Source organism: Lipotes vexillifer, unplaced genomic scaffold (genome assembly GCF_000442215.2).
Source record: "Lipotes vexillifer unplaced genomic scaffold, Lipotes_vexillifer_v1.1 scaffold1639, whole genome shotgun sequence".
Lineage (NCBI taxonomy): Eukaryota > Metazoa > Chordata > Mammalia > Artiodactyla > Lipotidae > Lipotes > Lipotes vexillifer.
This window is the reverse complement of record NW_006782296.1, coordinates 1,331,343-1,341,907: the sequence shown is the minus strand read 5'-3', so window position 1 is coordinate 1,341,907 and position 10,565 is coordinate 1,331,343. Positions and strand designations below refer to the sequence as shown.

The 10,565-nt window shown below is 55.5% G+C and overlaps 1 protein-coding gene across 1 annotated transcript in view; it reads right to left on the bottom strand.

Moving 5' to 3' along the window:
* Positions 1 to 4,168: 4,168 nt before the first annotated feature.
* The window catches only part of NMT1 (N-myristoyltransferase 1), a 30,435-nt gene continuing 24,038 nt past the window's right edge, over positions 4,169 to 10,565 (bottom strand). Inside the window, exons 9-12 of the mRNA XM_007455137.1 lie at positions 7,244 to 7,414; positions 6,445 to 6,612; positions 5,297 to 5,434; positions 4,169 to 4,551 (exon numbers count right to left, since the gene is read on the bottom strand). Of these exons, the coding sequence (XP_007455199.1) occupies positions 4,531 to 4,551; positions 5,297 to 5,434; positions 6,445 to 6,612; positions 7,244 to 7,414 (498 nt within the window). The 3' untranslated portion in view covers positions 4,169 to 4,530. The remainder of the gene's footprint in view (positions 4,552 to 5,296; positions 5,435 to 6,444; positions 6,613 to 7,243; positions 7,415 to 10,565) is intronic.

Genomic DNA, 10,565 nt, shown 5'->3' with positions numbered 1-10,565 from the left:
GTGAAGGAATGGGCTGGGCGGCCTTGGTACACAACACTCACGGCTGTCAGGAGAGGCAGGCGGCCAAACTGCAGTCCCACGGTTGGGGGCACGGTGAGGCCAGGTCCAGTGTTGGGGTATGAAGGGCAACTGCGAGTTGTCCGGTCCCCGCAGGGCCTGGGTTGGGGCTCCTGTTAGTTGGACACGGGCGTCCCGGCTGAGTCCCCCATTCTGCTTCTCGTCTCTGGCTTGGTGCAGCCGAGGAAGGGTTTACTGCTAGGAGAAGCGCCCGAAGGCTGGGAAGATAGCCTTCAAAGGGCGAGAGTCTTTAAGGCAAAAAAGCTGACAGGAACTGATTATGGGAGCTGGGGGCAAAGAAGAAACACAGCTCGTAATTCTGGAGACCCCTGGGTGGAGACCACCCACAGGGCTGTGTTCTCCCAGCCCAAACCTAAGACGGGAGCGAAGGCCCGAAGGCCCGCTTTCAGGAGCTGGAGTCAGCTGGTCCGAGGCTGGGGAGAGACATAAGGTGGGGGTCTGGGAGGACTGGGAGAAGGCCTCACGGATGATCCCAGGGGCAGATCCTGTGTCCTCTCAGGGTGCCGCTCAGGGCCCAGGTTCCCTGGGAAGGGGCTCGGTGGCACCAGCCATGGGGGGAATGGATGAAAAGGTCCAGAGGAAAAGAAGGGGTGGGCGGGGGGACACACAGGAAGTCTAGATGCGGTCTCTCAGGCCCTTCCTGGTAACCTTTCTGGTTCAGTGGGACCTGCTGGCCTGCAGCATTAAAAGCACCCCCGTGTCTCAACAGAACCACCCAGCCGCTGGCCCGCAAGGGGAGGGGTGGCATCTGGACAAGTGGGCGGGGCGGTGCCTGTGCCCTCTGTCAGAGGAGCCACGCTGACGCGGACTGAGGGTGCTGGCGCTGAGCCTGGTTGCTCCTCTTACACAGAGGAGCCTGAGCCAGTACCGGCTCCTTGCTGGCGGGTGGGAGAGGTTAGGGACAAAGAGCCAAGCTGGCCCTGAAAGGGCAGCCTTGTCAAAGGAAGGTGTTCAGAAGTTGCCCGGTGCTGTGGTCACGAGGGCCTTCCCTGCAGAGCAAGAGGGCTCCAGCCCAGGCCGGGGGCTGCATTGGTTCCACTGCCACCTGCTGACCAGAGGAATACAGGAGGGCGGGAGGGTTTTGTTCAGCTGCTTCCTTTATTAGAAACAAGTGAGATGTACCAAGCAGAACAACAATGCATTTGGCATTTCTCCCCCCACCCCGGAAATGGATGCCCCTCCCACAGCCTGGAGAAAAGCCAAGACAGAAAGGTGAAGCTTCCGGCTTCCCTGTTCCTGGATGTGGCACCCTGCCGGCAGGCAGTCAATATTTTTGCACTGAATTGAGTGAAATTTTCCCCATGACGTCCCTAGGGACGGTCTGTTTGCAGGCTGGCCGTCACCTTGCAGTTAGTAAACCATAGCCCTGGCTCTCTGGTTCTGGGGCAGGCAGGCCAGGTCTCAAGAAGGCTGCCCCTGGGTGAGGAGGCACCGGCCAGAAATATGCTCCTGCCCCACCCCCCACCCCGGCCTGACACCACCCTCTCCCGGGCTGTAGCTCTGTGAAGCTATCCAGGCCTCTGGGTCATCTTTGGGCAAAGAATTCAAGACACCCACCCTGGGCTTCAGCAAGTATGTGACGGCAGTTGGAAGGGAGCTGCAGGCAAGGCCTGAGATTGTCCATAACGCGAGGTGTTGAAGCAGCCTGGTGTGGGCTGGCCTTCAAACCAGACGTCCGCGTCTTCGGAAGTGGGCAAGCGTGGGGGAAACGAGCCCTACGTAGTTGACCTCAGTCCAGAGCTGAGGCCTCCTTTCTCCCCAGCTCTCTCCTTACAGAGTGAGGAGGCCGTGGGAATGTGCCACAGGGTCAGGGATCAAATGCAGAGTCAATCCAAAGGCAGGAGTGAACATCTGGAACATGGAGTCTGTGAGCCCAGCACTGGAGGCAGAGGTTAAGGACCACACCCGGGAAGCCCACCAAGAGTAGCTGCCCAAGGCAGGTCCCCACGGATGAGTATGGAGGCCCCGGGGCCTTTCCCTCATTGGGTTCAAGCCAGCCACGGGTCCACCATCCTGCAAGGCCCCAAACCCCAAGCACTGGTCCTCTCTGAGCTCTCTGACCTGAAGTCCTGGAACGAGTTGCATGAAGAACCCAGGGACTGTTTGGGCAAAAAGGAGACTAACAGCAGCCACCGAGCCGACTCCCGCAGACCTGGTGCTGAAGGCGGCAGGGTCCCTACCAGGAGACAACGGCAGAGTCCAAGGAGCAGTCGCAGGGTTTTGGAGGGAGACACTGGGACCTCTCCAGGAAATCTGTTTCTTCCAGAGCAGGCACGGGCCTCACAGTTTCCATTCCATGACTTCAGTCACCAAGGCAAAGCTCACTCCCTGCGCTGTCGTGCACCTTGAATTTCAGAGGCAGCTCAGGCTGGGACCTGGCCCCAAGCTGACCAAGCCTGTGACAGGGAGCTTTTCCAAGTCCCAGGTGCTGCCTAAGGTAGGAGAGTTGGGCAGCACTCTGTTCTTTGACATCCTTAGAAGCCTGCACAGGGCAGGCTGCTCTGGGCCCTGGGGTGCTGTGTGTCCGATGGCTGTGGGGCGAGCCCTGCCTCTCCGACTCCCACCGTCCGTGGAATGCAGTGCACACCTTGCTAAGAACAGCAGTTTCTTTGGTCTGGGCATCTCGGAGTCAAGGAGTCAAAGGTCAGCCATGATCAGTGCCTGCAGTTTGCAGCACAGTGACGACAAGGAGAAGGGAGGCCCCTAGAGGCCTCTGATGAAAAGCCAATCAGTGGAGTTGCTGGCTCCAGCAGCCATCTGCGGGAAGCTGGCAGCACCCCTGCGTGTGCAGGGGCAGAACAGCCCCATCCCAAGCACACGATTCCCTCCAGCTCTGGGCACCCTGCAGAATCAGCCTCTGGCATATCTCACCAAAGCCCACAGCCTGCAACACAGCCCTACAGGCCTGCGAGCTAAGGCTTCCTTCCCTCTACAAGTAGCTGAGAAGTGAAAGCAGCCAGGTGAAAGCACCCCACCCCACACCATTTACCTCCTCCTAGAGCAAAACTTACATAGAAGCCTGGACATGGGTTGCTGCTGACAATTCACAGCCCAATCCTCCCCAGGCCACTTGGCTGAGCACAACTGAGGAATGCCTACGTGACAGCCATGCGACCAGAGACTCCATTATTCTGGGGGCCACCGGCAGCATCAGCAACCATCACCACCACCACAAAAACCCACAAAACACCATCAGTGAAAATCAGACTCAGACAACGACAACAGGAAATCATTTCTGTCGCCAAGTCCAGATTAGCGTCCAGCCACCACTCCTTGCCGCTACTCGCAGGCTGTGTGTCTTGGAAAGGAGCATGAGAGATGGCTAATGGGCTGGAAGGCACAGGCCAAGGGCTGGTGGCTGGAGATCTGGGTATCATCGGCCCCACGCCATCCTTGCCCAACCACCCTGGGGGCATCAGGGTCCTCCTGGCTCTTTGCTCTAAGATGAGCTAAGCAGGATTTGCGCTGATGTGGTCTCCACAACGATCCAGATGCTACAAGGAGGTCAAAGGTCCCCTTCAAACTGCCAGTCACCCCAGGCACTGGAAAAACATAATCTCACAGGGGACTTATCCCCATAACATAAGGTTGGCAACAGCTGGCTAATGAGCCCTGATTTAAAAATCAGTTGGCAGGATGACTTCCTACAGGGAGCAGGCCAAGAGGACTGGAAGAGGGACTTGATTCATGAAACCCGCTTCCACAGGTCATCCCCGCTGCCCAGGTTCAGGATGCAGAAAAGGAGTGGCCCCTGCAGGAAAACCTCCGAGTTGAGTCAGCCCCAGCCAGGACTCCACCTGCCATTCTAAGAGAGCCGAGCTCTCCCCAAAGCTTGCACAGCCCTTCCACCCCACCCCGCCTTCTCGAAGCCAATATTCCAGCTGATTCAGAGGGGAACTAGATAATATTCCCCACATCCTCTTTCTCCTGCTCCCCCAAGAAAAGTCAATGCCTGCTTTCACAAGGAAACAATTCATTGTACCAATGTGTTTGTCTGGCACTGGCCTGAGGTTCTAATTTTGAGGAATGATCTGGATTCAGTTTTTCATTAGAGACCAAACATCCTTGTACATTTGGAACATGAAAGATATTTAAAATATTTATATATATATATATATATAATATATATATACTTTTATTATTCACCCGTTAATTCCATAATATGCCAATCACGAGCTAGTTTTCAGCAGTTACATTCCCTTGATCACGGCTGCATAATGATGTGATTAATTGGAAAACAGGGAGACCAGAGACACGGCCAGAGGTGACATCACGCAGCCTACGCCATTGCAATACAATCATCAAGTTCAGTGGCGGTTTGTAAAGCCAGTTCAGTTCTGGTCCCTTTGCCAGGGATTCTCACGTTTGTGAAAATTGGACCAACAAGTGGTAGGGCTCCATTTCCTGGTTTGAACTCTCAGTGGCTTTATCCAGAATCTCACTGGCAACTGGTTACTGTAACACCAGCCCAACCTAGGAGAGCCAAGGGGGGAGAGGCAGAGTTGAGGTGACGGCTGTCCAAAGCCTCTCCCGCTCCCCCGCCCAGTCCTGCAGTCCCAATGACTGGTGGAGCCCGCAGAGCGCCACCGTGCTCAGGGAGCAGGCTCACGGCGAGCCCGGGGCTCTCACCCAACCTCCTCTGATGCTTTATACATCAGATCTTTTAATGAAAGCAGCTGCAGCAGCCTGAGGAATACTGGGCACAAGGCTGCCCTCACCTGTCAGTCATCCCGTAAACACCAGCTACCCCCATGGCCCTGAGCTGCTTTTTGGAGCTGGCGGAGGAGGGAGGGCCACACTGGGATAAGGGCAGCAGCCCAGCAGAGGAAAACCTCCTCAGGTCCTCAGGCTCTCCCTTCCTGCCTGACCAGGGGCACGTGACTCACACAGTGTCCTGGGACGGTCCTGAAGCCCTGCCCCCAGTTGGATGAGGTAGCTCACCGGGTGGGAGGAGAGGCTGGAGACAACCTTCCTGCTTCTGCATGGCTCTAGGGTCCATGCCCTCTGCCACCCTCACATCAGCTGCTGAAAGGAGAATACTGACCCTCCTAGTCTGGTCACCAGAGGGAGGGACTTTTCAAGGGTCCAGACTGATGCTGGAACCCAGACCCGAGGTCCTGGTTCCGTTGGAGACGCCAATTCCCTGACCCACACAGGCCCAGCCGTGGGCCTGACCGCGAGGGAGCTCGGTGGGAGGCGGCACCTAGCGCGTACGTACCTTCTCTGCCCCCATGCTGGGGCACTTCCAATTGTAAAGGTAATACTGTAGGTTGCCGTCCCCTATGCCAAACTTGAGCTTCTCCAGGAAGGTTTTGTTCTCCATGAGATCCAGTGCATTGAATACGTCAAACCCTTTCTGCATGGCAGCAGGGAGAGACAAGAACAGGTGAAGACAGGTGAAAGCTACCTCACCTTCCTGCCCTTTTCTATGATATCAAAACCATCCACAGGCGGCCAGGGGAGCAATCTTCCTTCAGAAGCTCCTGCTGCTTCCATGTTACATCCAGACTGCGGCCAGCACCCCGCTCTCTGGTGGTGGTTCTTACGATGCTCTGAGCACCCAACCCAGCCTCTCCTCGGTGTGCGCCTCAGTACACACTTGTGTACTCAGTGTCCAGGCCACCACTCCCACTGTTCCTTGTTACACGTCCCTGAAACACTCTCGTAATTTCCACAGCCCTCTCTGGAGACCAAGCCCTGAACCTTTTCCTCTGAAAAGCTGACTCCCATGAGCCACTGGGCATTTGCACTGCTCCCTCACTCCCTGACATTCCAACTCCGAGGCCTCTGTGCACCGAGGGATTTTACGACATTTGATATGCTGCTTTGAGGCTGCAACAGACACTTCCTAAATCTCACCAACTTGATAAGAAGCTCTCCCAGGGCAGCGACTGGCCTGTCATTGTTCAGCTGGCGCACAGTGGGCTGGGCCAGGCGCAGGCAGAACCCATGGGGCAGGACTGCCTGGAGACCTCTCCAGTGTAAGAGAAGCCCGGGCCCCTCCCCCCATGCTCTACTGTCAGCTGCTCCAATGACTCACAGCAACAGACACCAATCTCCCCATTCCCACACTGGGGAGGTCGTAAGGAGAACACCTCTACTCCCCGAGCAGGCCTGGCTATTCAGGCTCCTTGGCAGTGCCTACCGTGAGAACAAAACTCACTGAAATAAATCAGAAGGAGTTCACTGCCTTCACTTAGTGTGGGTGCTCCTTGCTCCCTCCTAGTTTTGAGCTGCTGGCTGAAAAGTGCTAGGCTGGTGGAGCACGATGGGGAGGAGGCCTCAAAGCCCCCAGCCTGTGGGCAGCTACCTGCGAGCCGTGCTCACCACCGCCCCACGGCCCCTTCCCTCTGATCTGCTGCTCACCATTTTGGCGAGAACAAGGGCGTCGCTCATGAGGTCTAGAAGAGGGGTCTGGGTGTGAACGTTGTAGAAAGAATAAGCAGCCTTTAGACTCTTGTGGGTCGGGTGATTCATGATGGTGGACGGAAGTGTATAAAAGCTCAGGAAATCGGTCACCTCACCGTTTGCATTCTGAAGGGCAGACAATAGGAAGAAGGCAGTGTCACATGGGCACAGGGTTCCTAGGGTTCCTGCAACCTGGGAATAAAATGTTTTCTACTGCACTCCACCACCCTCAGGCAGCTCTGCCGCTCTAGATGAATGGGTGGAAACTGAAACAGGATATGCACGGGGGAGAAAACACACGGCCGAGGGAACTTGAGGACAGAGCTGGAAGGAAAATCCAGGGGGGGCTATGGGCTGAACCTGCCATGATCCTTCCCCCCCTGTGGTGCCAGGGCCTTCTCACAGCTCCCAGGACCCAGCACACCTGGCCGGCGCCAGACCAAGCGGGGACAGGCAGGGAGTCGAAGGCTCACCTGACCGAGAGGGGCTCAGCTCTCTCTACTAGGAGTCACCAGTGGGGATGGGGGAGGGGGAGAGGAAGGGCTCACACCAGGTCCCCAAGGGCTCACCTTAGCCAACGCAAGCTACAAACTTCCTGTCTTTAGTGGGGACCAAGCACGGATGGTCAAGGAAGTCTAGGGTGCCAACACTCGCATCAATCGCTCTTCAGTCACTGAGGCTGGGGACTCCAGCCACTTAGGGAGGACGCCTCCCCGCCAACCGGGCAGAGGTGGAGAGAACACCCCTCCCCACTCACCTCCACCACAAAAGTGTCGATGATATTCTCCTGGGGATAGAACCAGTGTTCCACCTCCTCTTGGCTCATGACTGGCGTGAGGTGAAACTGCCTCAGGTACTGGGTGAGGAGCTTGTGCACTACTGCAATGTCCTTTTTTTCCATTGGTCGCAGCCCCGCTGTCTTGGGAGTCTGGAAGAAAGAACCACAGAGCATCAGATGTGCTGACCATGAGCACCCTGGCTCCCTCTCAAGTCCTACATGAACCAAAAACCTCACACTGTCTCCCTTCCTACCCCGACCCTGAGTCTATCCACCCAGACCCTCAAGAGAGACTCCTCAGTTATCCCAGGCAGCTCCCTCTCACCCACTGTCCACATCCACTCCGGCACAAGTCCTGCCCCTGCAGTGTCTTTGGCCCTTTCCCTCGTGGTTAAGGCTGCCATTCTTGACTAAGGCTGCGTCAATCTCTTATCCACATGGCCCAGGCCGGCTTCCTAAGAAAACACAGCCTGTCACACCCCTCCCTGTTCCAAACTCCCTAACACAGAACACAAGACCTTCCACCCTCGGGACCAGTGGCTGTTCTGGCTGTGATCTTCTGTCTCTCTAGCCCAGTGGCTCTCAACAGGAGCAATTTTGTCCCCAGGGGACATCTGACAATATTCAGAGACATTTTTGGTTGTCACAACTAGAGGGAGGGGTGCCATGGCATCTAGTGGGTAGAAGCCAGGGATGCTGCTAAACATCCTACAACGCACAGGACGGTCTCCGTGATGAAGAATTACCCAACCCAGGGACTTCCCTGGTGGCGCAGTGGTTAAGAATCTGCCTACCAATGCAAAGGACACGGGTTCGAGCCCTGGTGCGGGAAGATCCCACATGCCGCGGAGCAGCGAAGCCCGTGAGCCACGACTACTGAGCCTGCGCTCTGGAGCCCGTGAGCCACAACTACTGAAGCCCGCGCACCTAGAGCCCGTGCGCCACAAGAGAAGCCACCGCAATGAGAAGCCTGCGCACCGCAATGAAGAGTAGCCCCCGCTCGCTGCAACTAAAGAAAGCCCACATGCAGCAACGAAAACCCAACGCAGCCATAAATAAATAAATAAATAAATAAATAAATTTATTAAAAAAAAAAAAAGAATTACCCAACCCAAAATGTCAATGGTGCCATGATGGAGAAACCCTGACCACCCCATGGATGTGCTTGGGTAGGCCCAGCCCGGTGCTACTCCTGGGCCTCAGTAAAGCCTTTCTTGGCCCCTCTCCTCCGAGCCTCACAACCTTTTCCCACTGAACTGCAGCTCATCTCTTCCTACACCGCTCACTCTCCTATAGACTTAGAGCACTTCACAGACAGTCTCCCAGCCACAGGCACCATGGAAGCCTGGGCCTGGCAGAGCCTACACTGGATGCCCAGCTTGCCTATCCACTTGGACACCGCTAGCCCAGTACTGCCCCTGGCAGGACACTGCTGCAAGTAAAATTCAGAAGAAAAGCACCAAACTCCCAGGATTTAATCTCATGCCAGAATCCCACCCCACAGCTGCTTCTCCTTAGAAAATGCTTCAGTGGAATGAACCCATGTGATGCTCCAGAGTAAATACTGGGGCTGAGGGAACATTCCCAAAGGCTTAATACACAAAGGTGGGGTCACAGCCGAATCTGAAATCAGGGTAGAGTTAGTTTATGTACCTCAGTCATCGCCTGACACAACTGCTTCCTAATGCAGGAATTGCTGCTGCTTCTTTTGTTTTTTTTTAAAATTTTATATCAGAGTATAGTTGATTAACAATGTTGTGTTAGTTTCAGGTGTACAGGAATTGCTTTTAAAACTGCAGTTCCGGGCTTCCCTGGTGGTGCAGTGGTTGAGAGTCCGCCTGCCGAAGCAGGGGACACAGATTCGTGCCCCGGTCCGGGAAGATCCCACATGCCGCGGAGTGGCTGGGCCCGTGAGCCATGGCCGCTGAGCCTGCGCATCCAGAGCCTGTGCTCCACAATGGGAGAGGCCGCAACAGTGAGAGGTCCGTGTACCGCAAAAAAACAAAACAAAAACCCCCTGCAGTTCCAGGGGACTTCCCTGGTGGCGCAGTGGTTAAGAACCTGCCTGCCAATGCAGGGGACATGGGTTCGAGCCCTGGTCCGGGAAGATCCCACATGCCATGGAACAACTAAGCCCGTGCGCCACACCTACTGAGCCCTGGCACCATAACTACTGAAGCCCATGCACCTAGAGCCCGTGCTCCGCAACAGGAGAAGCCCGCGCACTGCAACGAACAGTAGCCCCAGCTGGCCACAACTAAAGAAAGCCTGCGCACAGCAACGAAGACCCAAAGCAGCCAAAAATAAATAAGTAAATAAATAAATTTAAAACTGCAGTTCCAGGACCTCTAGCTGCCATAATTCCTTGCTAATCCTGATGTCTCTAGGGAACACTTAGTGACCTTGTTTCTACATGGTAGCTCCCCAAATGACACCTCAAATCCTGGACTGAAAAAGCAGCCATGCTGGGGTTCTCACCCACAGGCGGGGAGATCCAAAGACGTTCTTCCAGCTGCTACACTTTAAGAATGCTCTCCAGTGGCCCAAGGGGACACTCATCATGGCTCCCTAATCTGGTTTCCTGGGCAGTGCCTAACTATGCTGCAGCGGGCTCTCAAAGCAGGGCACTAATGACCCCAATCCAGGGGTGGATCAGCCCAATCCCAGGGCGATTAATCCAGTTTGGTGGCTGATGAGTCCAGGCGGGCAGCCCTCTGATCAGCAGGCATCCAATAACTGTGCTGACACTGCCCGGAAGAGCTCTGAGGGAAGAGAAGGGATTTTAAGATCCATTAGGCTCCTGAAGACAGGCACAACAGGAGAACAAGGAGCGTCTGTCTCACTGACAAACTAGGCAAACCGAGGCCCAGAGGAGAAAACCAGCTCACTGCAGGCTGCCTAGTCCTTTGGCGGCAAAATCTGGGCGGGAGGATTGGGACTGGAAATCTGGGCTCCCCTCACAAACTCAAGCCACCTCTCCTCCACCTGACTCGGCAGAGGGAGCAGCAGACGCTCTGTGGCTCATTTCCGTTGGGTCCTGGGATGTGCTGTGTACCAGTGAGTGGATTCCTCTCTCCATTATGCTTCACTTAGGCTAAAATTACACGGAATAGGTGTTCTCTGAGTCTGCCAACAGATGGCAAGAGAAACTAGCCCAGGTGTAGGCTCAGGAGAACAGAGGAAGTCCAACTAAAATAAAAACCTTGCTACAGATAACAGAACGACAGGATGGAAAGGCTAGGAACCCGGAAACTACAGGTTGAGTTGCTTCTGGTAAGAGCCCCCTCCACCCTCCCAGGCC